At 37.7% G+C, this 21038-nt stretch overlaps 2 protein-coding genes across 7 annotated transcripts; one reads left to right on the forward strand and one right to left on the reverse strand.

The window, feature by feature from the left end:
- The first annotated feature begins 2862 nt into the window (after window positions 1-2862).
- LOC117987565 (uncharacterized) lies at window positions 2863-5576 on the forward strand. Of its 2 annotated transcripts, none has more exons than XM_034974592.2 (4): window positions 2863-3007; window positions 3344-3581; window positions 4030-4180; window positions 4789-5576. In XM_034974592.2, exons 2-4 carry the CDS (start codon window positions 3357-3359, stop codon window positions 4920-4922), a joined length of 510 nt encoding a protein of 169 aa, XP_034830483.1. In that variant the 5' UTR covers window positions 2863-3007; window positions 3344-3356; the 3' UTR covers window positions 4923-5576. The 2 variants fall into 2 exon arrangements, with proteins under 2 accessions (XP_034830483.1, XP_034830490.1); XM_034974599.2 differs by having other exon boundaries at window positions 3347-3581.
- A 1185-nt stretch (window positions 5577-6761) lies between these two features.
- On the reverse strand, window positions 6762-20377 carry Naa35 (N-alpha-acetyltransferase 35). Of its 5 annotated transcripts, none has more exons than XM_069504383.1 (14): window positions 20292-20377; window positions 19062-19145; window positions 18454-18605; window positions 17810-18033; window positions 17052-17232; window positions 16407-16596; window positions 15821-16002; window positions 15286-15525; window positions 12416-12556; window positions 11883-12046; window positions 11198-11387; window positions 9890-10047; window positions 9093-9186; window positions 6762-7456 (listed from the first exon to the last, which is right to left on the reverse strand). In XM_069504383.1, exons 2-14 carry the CDS (start codon window positions 19138-19140, stop codon window positions 7316-7318), a joined length of 2136 nt encoding a protein of 711 aa, XP_069360484.1. In that variant the 5' UTR covers window positions 19141-19145; window positions 20292-20377; the 3' UTR covers window positions 6762-7315. The 5 variants fall into 5 exon arrangements, with proteins under 5 accessions (XP_069360484.1, XP_069360481.1, XP_069360475.1 ...); XM_069504380.1 differs by having other exon boundaries at window positions 19062-19144; window positions 20281-20376; XM_069504374.1 differs by having other exon boundaries at window positions 19062-19144; window positions 20210-20332.
- Between the last annotated feature and the right edge of the window lie 661 nt (window positions 20378-21038).

Consider the following 21038-nt stretch of genomic DNA (forward strand, 5'->3'; position numbering starts at 1 on the left):
CTCTGTCACCTTCATCTTGCAGGAAGCAGGTATGCCATAATTCAACCAATCTTAATTTCCCAGCGAAGTTATGGTTTTCTTTGCGATTCAATTGTTATTATCGCAACCCTGATAATCACAAGTTCTAAAACGGGGGCAGCTTACCTATCTATGAAATGATCCTTTTCATGTTTGTTTGACTTGGTTACAGTACTAGACAACTAACTAACTATTCATTTTATCTATTAGTTCTACGAATCCGGTTCTGTAAGCAATAAAAACGCTATTATACCACAGTGATTATACCTAGGTATCTTACATGGCTTTCCGCGTCAGCTTCACGCGTGTCGTTAGCTATTCTTGAAGAGTACCTATCCTTGTAAATTATTATCTTCTTTGTCCTAGCTACCTACTAAGTTACGGTGGTAACGGACTCATCCGATTCGAGTCCGTGAAAATACGTTCCTTTTTGTTTTGTATGGTACCTTATGACATATGTCGTAGATATTTTTTATATCCGTATTTTCACGGATTCGGATCGGATGAGTGCGTGATCGTTGTTAGTCTTTAAAAGATAGTACGAAGAGCACACGATTCTATGTGTTTAAGAAAAAAGGCGGTTCTTACTTTTTAAAACCCGCGTCAACATGATGTTCCTAATACTTACTTAACGAAGGTCGATATTGAGGTAACGAAGATTGATGTATACTGTGTAGCTAACGAAGATCGACTTCGAGGTGACGACGTTCAATGTCGAAGTAACAAAGGTCGATGTCGAGGTTACGTACATCGACTTCAAGGTCACGAAGCTCGATGTCGAGGAAACTAAGTGCGATGTCGAGTATACGAAAGTCAGCGGTTACGATGGTTAATATCGAGGAAATGAAGTTCGATGTGAGGATACGAATGTCGATTTTGGGGTAAAGATGATCGAAGTCGAGGCAACGAAGGTCAATGTTGAGGTTTCGAAATTCGACTTCGAGGTAACGAAGGTCGATGTCGAGATAACGAAGATCTCTATATCTAAGATATCTATTGGATCTTCGTGACACAGACTCAGAGACTGTCAGAGACTCAGATTGAGAAGGGTTTTGGCCATAGTCTACCACGCTGGCCATGTGCGGATTGCTAGACTTCACACACCTTTGAGAACATTATGGAGAACTCTCAAGCATGCAGGTTTCCTCACGATGTTTTCCTTCACCGTTTAAGCAAGTGATATTCAATTGATTAAAACGCACATAACTCCGAAAAGTTAGAGGTGCGTGCCCGGGATCGAACCCCCGACCTCCGATTAGAAGGCGGACGTCCTAACCACTAGGCTATCACAGCGTGCCTACCTTACATAGAGGATATTAGCTAAAAGTTCATTTACAATACATACCTACCTACATAAACCTACTTATTTGACCCATATAGATGATTATTGTAATAATATTGCCCGTCTGTCGTATTATCGTAATCATATTTCTTAAAAAATGTAGGTTATTACAAGTACGAACATTCGCGAGTGGGCAGTGAAACCATATAGGTGAGTAGCAGGGCCAGAAAACCTGGGGACATAATAGAAAATAATATTTTGCTGATTTATTAGGTATTTTTCCGAGAGGCTGGTCTAGCTACAGCCAAAGCCTCTCACCAGGACGAGACAACCTGAGTCAGATGTTTTAATCGATGAGAAGTTGGCCCTTGATTGCGATCGGCGAAGTGTTGAGCGACCGCGAGACTTCCATAGATTGGCGTCTCGACCTGTCGCGAACTTTAAGTAAGATGCTAGCACGCGTTCTCACGAGTTAACATTGGTTTGAGAGTTGTCTTAAACCCAGATACCCTAAGATTTTACCGTTAGGGTGATAACTAGCCACGGACGAATCCTTCATGAATAATAACCTCCCAAATTGATCTTGTTGGAAATCGAACTCGCGCCCTTCCGCTTATAAGACCACTGCGCACACCACTATAGCCAGAGAGGCCGTCAAATTATAAAGGAAAATTAGCGAGAAAATACTGAGGAAGTGTCAAAGTGCATTCGTAAATAAAACTTTTACTATCCACTCATCTTTTATTAATTGACAAGTTAATTTTATTAGCAATTAACGTAATAGGTAGATACGTAGGTTCTTCAGCAAGGTGAAGATAATTTCATAATTGCTTGAATAATAATTTTGCTATTGCTGTAAGTAATTGTTTCCTGGTGCAGGATAACGCAATAATTCTTGTTGCCTACCTACGAACGAGTCGATATACTTAGTAGTACCTACGTACCTCTACTTACGTATTTATTGTTCCTACCAGTACCTAACTAGATGCCTGATATTTTAGGGCAATAACAATTCTAGCTAGAGCCACAGAATATTTTATAGCATACATACTGGTAATCTGCTAGATTAAGGCTGAACAAGGCGATTATTTCTCCATAAAAATGTTAAATGTGGTTACCTACTCCACTATCTGATGTTGTACCTATCCTAGTACCTACGTCCAAAACTAAGCATAAGCTTCATATTATGACATGACAAATAGATATCATTATCGAATATCGATTCGTTCTATCATTGTCTAGGCTTCAAGGTCAATCACCCACCTTTTCCATCAGACAAAACCTCCTTCTCTGCTGATAGTGGTTGCGCGTACCTACTAGCAACTACGCTCTTTTCAAAGTACAGTGATCTGCTTTTGCCGTCGTCTCTAGAGTCTTAGCCAGCAGAAACCCAAGAGTAACCACCATCAGTACCGAGTACCGCCACCACACCACCTCCACCAGTTAATTATTATGCATCCTAACTACCTAATTATTTCCCAAATTTTCACTAGAAGAATAAAGTTGTCAACCCCTGAAAAAACACTGCAGATTATAGCTGTAAGGCTTCACGTTAAACCGCACAAGGCTCTTTCTTAGTCGGTGCCCACCCCGCACACCTGAATGTTATTTAGGTTACCAAATAAATAAAAGATCGTGTTTACATAAGTGCTGTCCAAATAGTGCCCTCGAAAGAGCAACATCTTAAGGAAGACAAGTTTATAAAAGGTAATCAGTTTTATTAACTTATCAGCCATCATCTGTAGAAACGAAATATGACAGGATAATTTTTTGAGTAATTTTGGGAATCGTCTTACTAAATTGGCTCAGATTTAAGCTTCTAAAAGACTACAGCAATTTATTGCAGCATCAGAACCGACTGTCATGAATCAATATCTATATTTTTAGGAGGTTTTGCGCGTCTACATCTTAATATTAATTATTGTCCTATTACCTTCTAATCTAAGCATACCTAATAAACTACAATAATATACGTAGGTACCTACTTAACTTAATATATTATTCGAAAAGCTTTGTTGTATATTGTCAAAAATGTTGTACCAGCAGGTCAATCAAAATGGAAGAAGAGCGCAAGCCAGGGTGTCAGCTAAGGAGACGACGCTGTTTCGCCAATCCCAATATGGCGCTGCATTTCGACACTGGTTATGCCATCGATGAAGGTTGCAGCAGCAGTCAAGCCACACCTTCACCCAGTTACGTTAAGTCGACGCCCAGCACAGCGCCGAGTTCCGCCAGACTTTTACAGGACTTCAAGAATAGGCAACAGTCGTTTGATATTCAGGTTTGCATAAATCTTTTACCTAACGTAAACAGCGTAACGTAGCAGTATTGCGATGCAGATTTTGGATATGGATGGTTTTCTCTGTAATTTATTATTTGGATTTTTCTACTTTATTTTTGTCATGAATATTGAAAATTACATAAGCATGATATCGATGTCACCAGCAATTGCAAAATACATAGAATAACATTTAGGATAGGTACCATTACTGTGAATCAGAAAAAATAAAGACCCTAATAAGCCGCCTTGCGGCACTCCTTGTGCGATGAATCTCTAAAAAGATAATATAATATTATCATCTAATAGGCTACATTTTATATCAAGCAATAAACCGACATCACGGTTATCTCTATGAACAACTTCGGAGATAAAAAATCAAAAGCCTTATTAAAGTCTAAAATAAATTTCTTGTGTCCAATTACTTATTCGTCTTTAAATCAATACACAGGTAGAGGATTGCGAAGAAATCGAAATAATAATAGAAAGCGATGACGAAGGCGGCGACGACGGTGAGGATAACGCAAGCGCAGTAATGCCAAACCGACCCGTCACGCCCACGCCAGTGCAAGACTTCGGCACCAGCGTCGTTTATACGGAAGGTGAAACTAAAAAAAATGTTTAATACAATAAGGTACCTATAGTACAATTTATAATTGCATGGAGTAAAGTGACGTTTGCTGTGTTGTCTGAAAATAAAACTAAATAAAGAATGATGATTTAAAGTTAATATCGATCACAACATAAATCCAAGTATGACCTGGATCCCTTACAAAATCGATACGATTGTTTCCAGTGAACATTCTCAGAGGATTTACAGATATTTTAGAGTGGCACACAGTTATTTTAATATTGGACATTAAAACCTGCCAATTTACTCCATGCAATTATAAATCGGACTATTGGTACCTATTTCTAGCTATACTCAGAACTAAAATTGATTTTCTTGCAATGAGAAGGTAAAAAAATAGAAATATTCTCCAAAATATATCTGAAAGACATAACAAACAATAAAAATGTTACTACTAAGTACTTCGTAGATAAAGTTCTTCCGTAAGCGATAATTCGTGATTCTCAATTTATTTGAATACATATAGTTTTTCACAAATAAAGAACAACCGAAAAATATGGTTTATGGAGACGATTGCATTGTAGAAAATCTTAAAAATGTGTACAAAGATGATATTCAGATTTATTTCTTTTTTCTCAGGACCACAAACATCTGACTTTTTGAAAGTCAAAGTAATAGAACAAGATTGCTACACCGACGTATCCGACGCAGGTTCTGAAGACGAAGATGATGTGGAAGATGTAGATGAAGTACCAAAAAAATTAGATGATTAAAAAATCTAAGAGACAAAGCCAAAAATGCAATGTTTTTATACTCGGGAATTCGTAGTAGAAACTGACTTGTGAGCAGGGACCTGGTTCTCTATGACGTTTGTATCTTTCGTAACTGCTATTGTGACGTCAAATGAGGTACTTCATACAAGAGTATGAAGTGTTATCAAAACTGACTTCACAAAAGGGATTTCGCGAACAGTGATTTCAATGTCATGGAGCATCAGATAGTAAGCATAATTATTATGTTTGACGGCTACAGTATGACGATTGCAATCTGATTGGCTGACATTCTCTCAGTAATTGACTAGATTATAGTATTGACGGACAATTATAGTATGTATAATAATTGCGGTTTTCGCCGTGTGATCCACGTTAGCCTACCCGGATAGATCTTACAAGTAGGTAAATGTGGGTTTAGGTTAGATCATGGCCTAAAAGAGTATTGTCGTTGTAACATAATTATTATGTAAAACAAAAAAGAATGTGACAAAAGAATTAGGACGCGTAAGCTGCTGAAATCTTATAATTTACTTAGCAGATTAAAATTAGCGTATTTCGCTTATAGAACTTTAGCGATTGTCTTTCTGTAACGTATAATGTAATGTTATTGTAATTTAACCATCTTAAAAGTCAATAAATTATTTATTTAATACATTTTGTTTCATTTTTAAGGGTACCGTACCTCAAAAGAAAAAAAAAGGAATCCTTATAACTTCGTTCATTTCGTTGTCTGTCTGTCAAGAAATCTATAGAGTACTTCCCGTTGACCTAGAATTATGAAATTTGGCAGGTAGGTAGGTCTTATTGCACACGTAAAGGGAAAAATCCGAAACTCATGAATTTGTGGATACATCACAAAAAAGGTAAGGCTTTACCTGTACATTTTAAAACAGATTTTATTTATTTTTATGCATAATAGTTTTTGATTTATCGTGCAAAATGTTGAAAATATACGACTGTAGTACGGAACCTTCGGTGCGCGAGTCTGATTCGCACTGTCCGGTTTTTAACTATAACAAATAAATAATTTCTAATTACGTCAAAAAGTACACAAACTACAGGCATAACGCATACAGTACGCGGCAGAAAGTAATGTACATCGGCCTTTAGAATAACATTTCGCCTTTGTAGAGCGTTGTCTCTATCACTCATAAATCATACCTATATGACAATGCTCTACAAATCTGCTAGCTCCTTCTAAGGATCGATGTACATTACTTTCTACCCCGTACTGTAACTGAGTATGTTCTTGCGGTGGTGGAGTGTTGCGAGGAGGGGTGAGATGACGTGACGCGAGAGCTGTCAACTTGTGACAACTGTCAGTTGTCACCCCTCCCGCACCGCTCCACTACCGCAGGAGCCTACGGCGGTTACGCACTCATCCGATCCGAGTCCATGAAAATACGTTCCTTTTTTTGTATGATAGCCTCATAATATATCGTAGATATTTTATATCCGTATTTTCATGGATTCGGAATGGATGAGTGCGTGATCGCTGTAACAGTTATGCGCTACACCCAGTGGCGAGCAGTTCGTAAAGGCATAAAAGCACTGCTTACCCAAGTTGAAATAGTTTCGCCCTCATTTTTCATCATGACACTCAGCAAAAAGGTAACTTTACTACGTTATGCCTACCCTAGCTTCGAATTATGTGCACGCCACTGGCTACACCTATAATAAAGTAACCATTTAGGACTCGAGGACAAACATTAAATAAAAAAAATGTTTTATTGCACTTTGTATATTATAAGTAAACGATTGATTTTCACAATATCATACATGTTTTCGTTTTTGTAATTTTATTTTTACAAATATTCACAATAGCAGTGTGAATTTTAGTTCAAACTAGCTTATGCTCGCGACTTCGTCCACGTGGACTACACAAATTTGAAACCCCTATTTCACCCTCTTAGGGGTTGAATTTTCAAAAATCCTTTCTTAATGGATGCCTACGTCATATCATAATAGCTACCTGCAAGCCAAATTTCAGCCCGATTTATCCAGTAGTTTGTGCTGTGCGACATATTTTTAACAAAAATCAAACAAACTTCATTGCATTTGGTATACACTATATCTACATAAATCGATCAATTGCAATATCGAATATGTTTAGGAGTATTATTTAAGATTTTGATAAGAAGTCTCCCACGAAAATCCTCTTTTTTTTAAGTCAGGTAATAGGTTTTTTTTTAAATAGAGATAGCGAGCAAAAGAGCAGGCGGGTCACCTGATGTTAAGTGATTACCGCCGCCCATGAACATTTGCAGCACCTGAGAATCTGCCGATACTACTAGATGGAGGTGCTATACAATAATATAATAATGTTCTTCCGAAGAACTTCATGCATGGGGCCAAAGACCCATAAAAATTGTACAAACTGAAGTTATAATTATTTAGACTAGTTTTATTATAGGAAAGTGTCTATGTACAGAAAAATCAAATTCAGGTGGCACAGTCGAGTCTTTCTTATGACCTCCCGCTAGTAATTTTAGCACTACGAAATTTGTTTTGGCTACTTTCAGGAGATCTGTTACCTGAAAATAAAAAAAAGATATATTGCTATTAAACATTTAAAAAATCCTTTAATATCATCATCATCATCATGATCAACCCATTGCCGGTTCACTACAGAGCAAGGGTTTTCTTCTCAGAGTGAGAAGGGTTTTTGCCATAGTCTACCACGCCTGGCCGGTTTGGTAGACTTTACACACCTTTGAGAACATTATGGGGAACTCTCAAGCAAGCAGGTTTCCTCGCGATGTTTTCCTTTACCGTTAAAGCAAGTGATATTTAATTACTTAAAACGCACATAACTCCGATAAGTTAGAGGTGCGTGCCCGGGATTGAACCCCCGACCAGCGATTAGAAGTCGGACGTCCTAACCTATTGGCTATCATAGCTTATTATGGTATACCTTTAATATCATGACGATGAAAAATTTACGACGTCAACATGTACAATCTTTTATTACACATTTTTTTAATACACATCAAAAATTGCGAAACCGGCGGAATTTGAACCCGGTTTCATCGCGAATGCCGTCAGAAAACACAAATAAAATTATAAATAACTAGCTTATACTCCCAACTTCATCCACGTGGACTACACCTCCTCTGACTTTTCGGAGTTATGTGCGATTTTAAGTAATTAAAATATCACTTGCTTTAACGGTGAAGGAAAACATCGTGAGGAAACCTGCATGCCTGAGAGTTCTGAATAATGTTCTCAAAGGTGTGTGAAGTCTGCCAATCCGCACTTGGCCAGCGTGGTAGACTATGGCCAAAACCCTTCTTACTCTGAGAGGAGACCCGTGCTCTGTAGTGAGCCGGCGATAGGTTGATCATGATGATGATGATGATGATGATGATGATGATGATGATGATGATGATGATGATGATAATGATGATGATGATGATGATGATGATGATGATGATGATAAAAAACAATTTATTTTTTGAATTGAACCCAGTTATACCAAAATGTATCAAGCCACATTGCATTGATGTCGAGAAAATGATATGATTACTCTTGGTTCAAGTACAGCACGGGGCAGAAAGTAATGTACATCTGCCTTCAGAATAACATTTCGGCTTTGTAGAGCGTTGTCTCTGTCACCTATATCTATAATATTATGACGTTTTGTCGGTCTCAACGACAGGGACAACGCTCTACAAATCTGCTATCTCCTAAAGGTAAAGGTCGATGTACATTAACTTACGGCCGCGTACTGTAACTAAATGTTCTAGTTGTAAAATGACAGTTTGTGTTATTATTGCTTCAGACCTTTGACCCATTTTAGTTACTTATGTACTAATTTAAGATTTTTCTAGTCATTGAGAATTCATTAACTCGTTTATTGACAACTAGCTGATGCCCGCGACTTCGTACGCGTGGATTTAGGTTTTTAAAAATCCTGTGGGAACTCTTAAATTTTCCGGGATAAAAGTAGCCTATGTCCTTCCCCGGATTGCAAGCAACCTCTGTACCAAATTTCGTCAAAATCGGTTGAACGGTTGAGCCGTGAAAAGCTAGCAGACAGACAGACAGACACACTTTCGCATTTATAATATTAGTATGGATTTGTGAGTTGGCATAACTGTGTCCTATTTCGAAATTAAAGCGACGGTTTCTTCCGCGAGTTTCCCAAGAATAAGGTGAAGCAATTCTTACCTCTTGATCTGGTATAGTTATAGTTTCTAATAAAGACCGCGCCTGCTGAAAATGTTTGCAGCCACCTAAATATAAAATTACTGGATTTTCATACCTGGAACAAAGAAAAAAAAAATTATTTTTCATACATACATAATGACACCAAGATATCCAAACTACTCAGTCGCACGAACATACATACTATTTTCCGACCTTATAAACTATCCTTTAAGTACAGTTTGTGCTTAAAGCTTTCAGTTTAATAAGCCTCAATAGCTCAACGGGTAAAGGTGTGGACTGAAAACCGAAAGGTCGACGGTTCAAACCCCGCCCGTTGCACTATTGTCGTACCTACTCCTAGCACAAGCCTGACGTTTAGTTGGAGGAAAGGGGAATATTACATGGCTAATATTCTTTAAAAAAAAACTATTGAAGATCCTCAGGCAAAACTGATCTCAGAGGCCGCCACAAGATTTGTATGTAGCTCGGCCTGACGTCGCGTTCGTGTCTTAGTCAAACTGCGTTTGTATAACTCAGCCTGAGTTTGTCTAACTAGACTGTTGCTGTTCTGGCATACTTAATTCTGTTCAAAAACAATTTTGTTGCCAAATTAACTAATGTTACTCACTGTAAAGGCTGCGTTAACTCCGTTGGTACAAAATACGTTGTTTTGTATGGGAGCTTATGACATATGTCTTAGATAATCGCTGGTATTCTCACGGATGACGAATAGAACTCGGATGCCGGAAGTGCAGTGCGTAATCGTCGTGAATCTATTTACAAACGATTTCATAGCAAATTGAACTAACGTTACTCACTGTAAAGGCTGCGTCAACTCTAGGAACTCGTGATAATGCACTTGCGGTGGCGTCAGAACGGACAGCGGCGCGAATCTGTGCTTGTATCGGACGGCCTCGTTGTCGAACTCTGACTGCGGTTGTCGGATCTTGCCTTGTAATTTGAATGCGACTAGGGCCTGAAAAAAAGTTATGCAGGTTCAAACCACTGAACAATTTATAAATTGTAATATTTAAAATTATTAAGTGCCAAAAAACACATAATTATTAAGTGTCAAAAACACGCCACAAATGGAGAAATTTTTCATAATGGATTTGAAATTCTAAAATATGGATGGCGTCATCAGAGTGCATTTCTTGTAGTAAGGAATGCATTGCAAAATTCTAAATCTCAATAACCCCCACATATTGTCTGGCTATCGTATGACTCGGCACACAAGCCCCTCCCTCTCTGGCGTGAGATGCATGCCTTTCTTCTATTTCCGCGAACCGCTCTTCCGCACTTCCCCCGCCGGCCCTTCCGCACGCCCGAGCACTGACACTAACCAGCCATAGATAAACTCATATAGATACCTTATAATATCCCCCGCACATATTCTGCATGACTTGGCACATAAGCCCCTCCCTGGCATAAGGACGCGTGCGTTTTTTCTGCTTCCGCGCACCGCTCTTCCGCACAACACACTTGCGCCTTTCCCCGCCAGCCCTTCAGCACGCCTGAGCGCTGATACGAACCAACCGTATAGAAACTCATATAGATACCTTATAATATCCCCCGCACATATTCTGCATGACTTGGCAAATAAGCCCCTCCCTGGCATAAGGACGCGTGCGTTTTTTCTGCTTCCGCGCACCACTCTTCCGCACAACACACTTGCGCCTTTCCCCGCCAGCCCTTCAGCACGCCTGAGCGCTGATACGAACCAACCGTATAGAAACTCATATAGATACCTTATAATATCCCCCGCACATATTCTGCATGACTTGGCACATAAGCCCCTCCCTGGCATAAGGACGCGTGCGTTTTTTCTGCTTCCGCGCACCACTCTTCCGCACAACACACTTGCGCCTTTCCCCGCCAGCCCTTCAGCACGCCTGAGCGCTGATACGAACCAACCGTATAGAAACTCATATAGATACCTTATAATATCCCCCGCACATATTCTGCATGACTTGGCACATAAGCCCCTCCCTGGCATAAGGACGCGTGCGTTTTTTCTGCTTCCGCGCACCACTCTTCCGCACAACACACTTGCGCCTTTCCCCGCCAGCCCTTCAGCACGCCTGAGCGCTGATACGAACCAACCGTATAGAAACTCATATAGATACCTTATAATATCCCCCGCACATATTCTGCATGACTTGGCACATAAGCCCCTCCCTGGCATAAGGACGCGTGCGTTTCTTCTGCTTCCGCGCACCGCTCTTCCGCGCATCACACTTGCGCACTTCCCCCGCCAACCCTTCCGCACGCCCGAGCGCTGACACCAGCCAGCCGTACAGAAACTCGTATAGATACCTACAAAATACATTGATTATGAGAAATTCCGTCCTGGAAAACTTACAGCGATACTTTTTTTTCAACTGTAATATTTTGAGGGGTAATTCAGAATCAATAAAATGATCAATCTGTGAAATAAATAAAGAAATTTGTCAAGTGCGAGTCGAACCACCACGCACCAAGGGTTCCATACCATAAAAAGATACGTGTAATTATTTTATTGCTTAAATAATTATCTCCAACTGCAATTCTAAATTTGTGATCGCAAAAAAACTTGTGCGTGTACAATAATTAACGAATTAACGCAATCTTGCCAAACATGATTCTAGGTCAATAGGAAGTAACATATAGGTTTTGATTTATTTATGGATCAAAATATGCAGCATAACTGGCCGTATTTCTTGTTTGCGTTAGTTAAGAAGTTTATTTTTTTTCATTTCCATGGATTTTCTAAATGATATTCAAAATAAATAATGACTCCAAAACAAGTCGAATATATGTAGAAAGGCTTACCAAAATATATAATGATATTCATGTACGCTGTACAACTCAAGCTCCAATCCAGATAAAAGGTACGCTATCATGACGCGTAGCACGTGGTACAGTACCCAGGTGCTGAAGTAAGGCCTGAGCACCGTGCCCGCCGCGCCACTCACTAATGCATCTACATTTTCCGCCTGTAAACAAGTTAAATCCTAGTATTATTCAACCATCAACAAACAATCCGAATGAGAGAATCGGAACGCCGAATCCAACTCAGGTGATCTTCACCAAACTATCTGAAATCCTAAAGAACAAGATTCCCATTAATCTCGAAACGCCGTATATTCGAGCAATGGGCCCTTCTAGTTATGACCTACGGTTCTAAAACATGGACACTTACAAAACAAATAACATCTAAACTGCAAATGTGCAAATTGCAGTTTAGATGTTATTGCAGTTATTGTGCAATAGGCAAAAATGGATCGCTATTTGCAAGATTTTGCATTCATTATAAATAGGTAATTAATTTTTCCTTTTAATTTCATTGGCTACGGAAAGCTCACCTCTTCCTGAAGTGTGGCGAAATCGTCCAACAGTAAAGCAAGCTTGTCGCGCTGCCTCGCACGGTTGTGCCCGCACACTTGCACTAACACTGCGAACGGACGAACGCATCGTATTAGGAAGTTCTCCGCGAATTCGCGGGCCTGGAACAATAGACGAAATTTTACTAGCGATAACTAAGCAAGCGTTATATTTGACTGAGCACAGAAAATCCAGGAAATGCCAAACTCAGTAATACATTTTCTTGAATGATTTTTGGTATATCTATAACCGCAATCACAAATTGAGATTCAGTTTAACTTATTATCAAATTCCACAAAAAGTCCAGAAAAATATATCACTTTTTCAAATCCTGTTTTTACCGGTTATGGAACCAGAGAAATCCCATATGTTACTAGAAACTGTTTAAGTAATGAAATGTATAGTGACGTGATTGCAAACCCAAAAGTAATCAGACCGAAAACATTGGTAAAAGTTTTGGCCTCCCAATAACTATCGCTTGTGATAAAGGACCTCATTCACTGCAGTTCTCATATTGGAATGGTAAACAGAATTCTTCATAGAGATTTTGAGAATAAATACAAATACGTTTTGGGGATTCCACTGCCCCGAGGGCGCGTTTCAGTCAAGGCTGAAGTAATGGTTTCAATTCAATTCAAATTTCTATATTGCGAATATGGGTAAACAGTGGAGATGTTACAAAAACAAAAAGGTACAGCCAAACTACTTCAGGGATCATACACAAAGGATACGCAACATAATATGAACGTAAACCAGGTTCTCTATCGAGACAAAAATATAAACAGCCTGTAAAGGTTTAAGAAATAATAATTGTGGCCTGCCATACTAGAGGTGATTCATTTATTCATTAACCTGTTAATTTAACACATATTAAAGTTTGTTGATTACATTCGATACTAAAAGTTAACAATTTTAAATAAAAAAATATTAATAAATCAAAAAATACATAATATTATACCTAATTATGTCCCATACCTACGTTCTAAGTAGCTGCAGTAGGTAGGTAGGTAGCGCGAAGATTCCAGGAAATTAAAATTCGAAGCGGGCGCGCGGTGCAGTGGGGTGGGGAATGAACAGCACAGTTGCAAAACGCGCGCGCGCCGAGACATACCGAAGGCGACCGAAACCGATTACGTCACGCGATATCCGCGAGTCCGCAACAAGTAGTCGGTTAAAAATACCGATGTATTGAATATGGTTAAAAATAGCAAGTCAACTAATGTTTAATACCACCTCATCGATATGATAATAAATTTAGCATATCAGTTAGCAAATGATTTGTTGTTCCCATCGAATACATACAAAGTGTTATCAAATAAGTTAAATAATTTTGTTGTTAATTTTGTTGATGTTTTGATTTGATACACAAATAATACATAAGTTAAATAACTTTGTTGTTATTTGTTGATGTTTTGATTATTAACGATAGTGCGCGTTGGTAGACTTTTTACTAGTTTATTTTATTTCGGTAATTTGATGATGATGACTTTATTAAAAAAAAGGATTTTTGGCATTCCTTCTCTCGTTATGAAATAAAGTTGGTAGGTAGGTATTGAGTATTAGTTAGCATTCGTTTTTCGTGTTTAAGTAGGTACCTACTTCTTTAGCAGGTATAACATGATATATGGCAGGTTTTAACTTTTATATAATTTATCGAGGTTCGAATTAAAATTCAAAATTCAAGTGAGAATTTATGTACCTAGTAAGTTAGGTAGGTACCTACCTAGATAACTTAAATTGATTTTATATACTTATTTAAGTAGGTAATCCATACTTGTTCATATTTAGTATTATAAATGCGAAAGTGTGTCTGTCTGTCTGTCTGCTAGTCTTTCACAGCTCATCCGTTCAACCGATTTTGACGAAATTTCTGACAGAGATAAACAACACAGAACGACAAGATTCTTGTCGTTCATAAGATAGCTTGCATTCCAGGGAAAGACAGGCTACTTTTTGTCCCGGAAAATCATAAGAGTTCCCACGGGATTTTTATAAACCTAAATCCACGCGGATGAAGTCGCGGGCATCATCTAGTCTATACTAATATTATATTATTATACATATAATATTATAAATGCGAAAGTGTGTCTGTCTGTCTGCTATCTTTTCATGACCCAACGGTTTACATCCCGGGGTGGTGAATAGAGTAAATGATGGTGGTGTCGATAATAACAGAATATGGAAACAAATTGATTCAGTAATAATATCATCAATTGCTCCAAAGACGGCGGAAACCAAAGCTCAAGAGGAGCTAGACATGTTTTTGAAGGAGACTGTAGTAAATAGAAAAGTTTGCCCTTTGACGTGGTGGAAAACCCACCAATTAATATATCCAGTGCTATACAAAATTTTCAAAACCAAGTGTAACATAATGGTTAGTTCGGTGCCGTGTGAGAGGGCATTTTCGAAGGCGGGCTATATCATTAATGATAGAAGGACTCGCCTCAGTACATCAAAGGTGGCCCAAATCATGTTTCTAAATGTAAATAAAATCTATTAAGTAAATGCTAAAAAAAAACCAAAAAAAAGTAGAAAAAAATTCTAAATGTCAATAAAATCTATTAAATTAAAAAAACCTAAAACAAATAAAAAACAAGTTAAAAAAAATAAAACGTAAGTAATGTAAGATAAAATCAATGAACTTCTAAATACGCCTAGGCAGTAGGCACTGATGGGTAGCTAGACAGTCCTAAGCCTGTTTAAGTATGAAGGGAATTTCATTTTTTTTCAACCGTTATATTTATAACGTATTTATTTATCGATATTTTTTTTAACAATTGTTTTTAGCATATTATGAACATTTAACAGTATTTGACACCACTATGCCATACCCCATACCATATTCACTCACCGGAGGATTGGTTCCGACGGCAGTCTTTGTTGACATGTTGGGAGGATTGACAAAGTTCTTGACAGATTCTCTGAGGATGTCCACAAACACATTTTGAGGCTTCTGCTGGCCCGCAGGCGTGTTGGCGGCGGCCTGGGCCATTGAGGCGGTGGAGGCGGGGGACGGGCTTAGATAGAGCAGTTGTAAGGCCGAACGGGACAGTATGCACGCGCGTTGACGGCTGAATTCACTGAAGAAGTCCTGCAAAATTAATGGAACTATTTATAACTTTGTTCATCAGGCAGTCAGATCAATTTAATCATATCCGTAATAATCGAGGATATCATTAACAAAATTCTCTTAACTTAGAACTTTAAAAAGCAAACTGATTTAAATGGTTATGGAAGTTGGTAGCCGACGTAATCTTCCACGCATGGCGCAATCTGGTGACCAGCTCGTCGCAATACTGCAGCGCCTCCATGCGCGGCTTGATGCGCGTGTACCGCGGGAACGTTGGCGGCAATAGGCGATGGTTGATAGCAGCTAATATACATACCAGCGCAGTATGGAAGTTGGTAGCCGACGTAATCTTCCACGCGTGGCGCAATCTGGTGACCAGCTCGTCGCAATACTGCAGCGCCTCCATGCGCGGCTTGATGCGCGTGTACCGCGGGAACGTTGGCGGTAATAGGCGTTGGTTGATCATCGGTTCAAAGCCCATTGGGTTCGGTGAGTCAGCTGTAAGAGACAGGCTTTCAATTATAAGCTTTATTGGTTTCTAGACTGAAATATAACTGTTACTGGTAATCAATTTTTTTTAGAATTAGAATGAAGCCACACGATGCGTTGTGTTGGTAGTGCAGCGCCTGAGCGGTGCCGCTGCATCATCCTACTTTGAAATGGCTGTATCATGTCACACAATGCGTTATGACGTCGTGCGGCGCCGCACCGCACACGCAACGGACTTGGGACCAGAGCAACGCCATACTTTCTGCCGAAGCGGCAACGCAATGCACGTGTAGGATCCAATAAAATCCACATTATTGCGGCGCCGCAACGCACCGGAAACGCATCGTGTGATCTCCGTCTTAGATAGAAATTCCACAGAAAAAAACAATGTTCTATAAAAAATAAAAACTTACAATTTTCCAGAGGTTGTGTCCCTTTTCCCATAGTCCTTATAATAACCTTCATCATTTCAGAGCATCCATTCAACAGTGCGACACAGTCTGCTCCAGACTGTGAGTCCCTCCTAGTTATTAATAGGAGGGCTTGGTAGAACATTCTGGTGAAACGGATCCTAGCTGCTAAAGCCATCCACATGTCATTAGCCTACAAAGGATTTTATATATAAAAGAATTTAAGAATTTGGGCATGTAAATGGAACTTCTACAATAAATATATTATGTTTATTTTAAACCTGACAGATTCCCCATGAAAGTAAAACTTTACAGACTAAGGTAGGAAAGGCATTCCGAACCAGTGGTAGATACATCCGACTATTCGAAAGTACTTGTAAAAGTTTATTTGAATAAAAAAGATTCTGTCTGTCTGTCTGTCTGTCTGTCTGCTAGCTATTGACGGCTCAACCGTTCAACCGATTTTGACGAAATTTGGTACAGAGGTAGCTTGCAACCCGGGGAAGGACATAGGTTACTTTTTTCCTGGAAAATTTAGGAGCTCCCACAGGATTTTCAAAAACCTAGATCCACGCCTACGAATTCGCGGGTATCAGCTAGTATAAAATAACCTTCACCCAAAAAATAAAAATGCATTAATCTAAGTACCTCATCCTCTTGACTCCTCGCCTTCTTATTCAGTTCTTCCTCCTGTTCTCGAAGCATGGCAATACATTTCTGTTCACTCACTTCTAGATTGGCATTGTATGTGTTCCCAACCTGAGGATTTGAGCCCAAGCGGTAACCGTAGCCCATTGGTAGAAAATCCTCTTCTTCAAACACTTGTGCTCTATAATAGTTATATAATATTATTAACCTATACTTAAAACAATATAACGAGCAATTCTTGTATATGATGTAATAATTATTAATGTATCTGATTTCTCGACAACAGCTGTAATGATAATTAATTCGATGAAATACTGTATTTAGATAATGTTTTAGTTTCCACATTTATCTGGATAGGTGTCTTCAAATGGCAGTGACGCATCATTCATATGTTATTGTATAAGGAGACTTATTTCCATAGCATTACAGTGTAATTTTGGACGTTAGAGTGATTTTCTTTCGAACAATTTTTGTTTATTTTTGTAGGAGTCACTCAAAAATCAAAATCAGCGACACGCGGCGCGGTTACCTTTTAAAAATAACAGATATACAGAGATCGCAAAACAAATAGTCCAATCTCTGAAGTTGCAACATGGCTGTTTGCACACGTCATAGACTAAGGATTTAATATACAACTCCAAATAAAATCAGTTTTTGTACAATGCAGTTATACACCTCCTGTTCAGATTGTTCTACTTGTTTTGCATGCACTATGCAGTTTACATTACCTTATTTCAAATTCTGTGCGTAAGACTTACTTGTTAATACAATCTCTAATACAATCCAGCAGTTTATAGACAGCAATACAGTAAGCTTTTAAGGTCTTGTTTGTAATTGAATGTGGTTGATGTAGGTACAGGTTTGTGAATACTGTCTGCGCGAGGGAATGTCCCTCTAACCAGGAAACAATACAAGCCACCGTAGCATCTATGACTCCAATGATTTCTGATGGTTCTAGGTCATCGATTTTTAGCTTGCCACACTGGAAATATTAATGATTTTGTGATTATTTTTTGTATTTGCATTAGTTTTGATCATAATAATCTCGGACTAAAATACTACTCTTTGCCCACAACAATTTAAAAGATCCAACAATATCTCGGGTTCTACCTGGCCGGTGACTAAAGAGATACTTATAATATGAAGGTGGCGCGCCTCTTTGACAGGTAGAGAGATGAGTCCACGCGATAAAGAGAGGTTTAGGCTAAGTTGCTATTTACTTAAAGTATTCTTTTACTACTGATTTTGATAAAATTATGTGAACGTAATAAATGTATTGAAACATTAACAGTTTGTAAGTAAATAAGTAAAATATCATTTTCTTTCGCCAAGCAGGTTTTGGGTAATGTGTAACAAGTTTATAAGACAAACTGTTGAATGTTTGACAATAATGATTTGTTACCGCAACAGCTTGCTGAAAGTTTAAAGGTTTCGGGTTTCCTCTATTACACAGCATTCCAGCATCCATTTTAGGATCCATCATCTCAATAGCTGACATGGCCTCAAATAGTCCAAAGAGGTGGCCATCATGAAGTAATTCACCTAACTGAAGATCTAAAAATAATACACCAAATTGAAAACCTCCTTTTTATTTATACTGAAACTTTGAAATAGTTGAATAATTGAACCAAATAACAATTTATATATTTACTTCCAAGATAAGGAACCCTTTGTGCACCCCATCAGAATTATATTACTGTTTTTGAATTTATGTTTTGGACAAGACAAACAACTAAAAAAGAAGAGTCAAAGAATTTGGCAGGGGACTTAGCCAAAGGACCAATTAGGTTAATTTTTAAAGTAATGTTTAAAGTTGTGTTAAAAAATAATTGATAGTTTTATCTGATAGGGGCTATAAAATAATAATAAATTAAGGGGCCCTTAGTGTGCAAGTTTGTCTTGCACTGAGGTATTTTTACTTTATTTCGAGCACACTGATTGCGCTAGAAAAAAGTTAACTTGTCCAGTTATTTTTTTTAATTTGTGACAGATGCAAATTGATCCTCATACCTTGTATGTGCTTAAAGAAATCTGTAGTAATATCAACCCAATTGTAGGTAACTTCAGGTGATGTTGGTAATGAATCCATTGTCCTACAAAAAGACTTTTTAAATAATGATTTAATGGCAAAACATTTTTAACACAGTAAAGATAGATTTGAGGCACGACAGGGATGCAAAGCACAAGATGAGCCTTTAGCTGTCAAACGCTACCGTTTGACAGCTAAAGTGTGATGATCACAATCACCTTTGACTAGCTGATACTCACTTACTATTGGCTACAATGTTTTATTGCAATAATAATACCATAAATTCAGCCAATCACAACCATTTAGGTAGTAATAATGATTGATGCAGCTTTTTCGGAATCGACAGCCTGTACACTGCATTGTGACACAATGTTAGTGTCTGATTTGAACCTATAACTTATTTATTGTATAAGTAAGTACCTATATATTTTTTTAATTATTTATTATGTATTAGGATCATTTTACTAAACCTAGATTGATTATTAAATATCCAACACAAATAAATTTTAAGAGTTAAAATGGTTGATACTGGATAGAAATAAATACTTCGTTACTTAATTATTGTAATAATCATTGAAAGGTTAATTATATACAGTATGTAGCCAAAAGTGATGAACATCGATCTTTAGAAGGAGATAGCAGATTTGTAGAGCACTGTCTCAGTCGTCGAGACCGAAAAAACGTCATATGTGTATGAGTGACAGAGACAACGCTCTACAAACCTGAAATGTCATTCTAAAGGCCGATGTTTATCACTTTCAGCCGCGTACTGTAATTAAGGTAAATACCAAAAAAAATACCACTCATACAAACTATAGATATTATTTACAGATTAAACAATATTACATAATACCTATGCTAAAGATTTGAATCACAGACATACCTAGGCATAAGACTTAGGTCTTTTTAATAGCATACAAACTAAGACAGGTAACACCAAATTAAATTAAAGGTTATTAAAGGTTAGTTATGTATCATAAACAAAACGTTGTAGTTATTTCAAATAAAGATTCCTATTATAAATCAAACTGTACAGAAGAAAAAGACGATAAAGAAAGTAAAGGAAAATAAGTACCTACGAAAGTAGTAAGTAAACAAAAAATAAAATAACATGCATAACTTTACTAACCCTTCACCATCGTAATAATCACCCATTTTAAGTTATTTTAGCTTAATTATGAACGTAAAATATATTATTACCGTTTAATTTGGTTTAATTTTAGCTTTCTTAGATATGTTATTATTATTTACACAAAAAAATCAATTTCATGCCTGCTAGGTGCTAGGGTGGTGCTAGGCATATGAAAAAATATCGTTAATCGTTATATCGAATATCGATATTATACTTGTGTCCGGTATAAATATTAAAAGGTGACTATAAATTGAATTCAGTCAGAAAATGTATTGTATTGTATTGTGTTTTTTTTGTAAAATAAGATTGTCTCAAATACTTTCGTATTTGAGACAATCTTATTTTACAAAACCAGACTAGTTTTGTACATATGAAAAGTGAAAATAATATTAAAATATTACTAACTACTTTAAGCGGTTGTAGTAAGACCCCTGTAACTACCTACTAACTGTAACAACTAAACTGATGATCTATCGATAACTCGTAATGACGAACGCAAAATATGGTAGGTATCTCTCAAACCACAAAATCTGAATTCACCTCAAACTGAGCATTTGTTGGCATGGCTAGGTACGCACTAGTCACTAGTCACTACGTACACCTACAAAGAAACTACACAGTTTTGTTAATACTTTGTCAATATTAATATATCTTATTTGACTATTTATGTATATCGATATAAAATAAAATCGAGTAGGTAGGTACTTGCCTATAGTAAATATTTCGGAAGAACCTATAAATCTTATAGGTATATCTTTGTCGTCAATCTCTAGGATTCAGAGATGTAAAAAGTACAGTACCCACCAATGACACCTTATTTATTATG

The sequence above is a fragment of the Maniola hyperantus genome, chromosome 2 (assembly GCF_902806685.2).
Source record: "Maniola hyperantus chromosome 2, iAphHyp1.2, whole genome shotgun sequence".
NCBI lineage: Eukaryota > Metazoa > Arthropoda > Insecta > Lepidoptera > Nymphalidae > Maniola > Maniola hyperantus.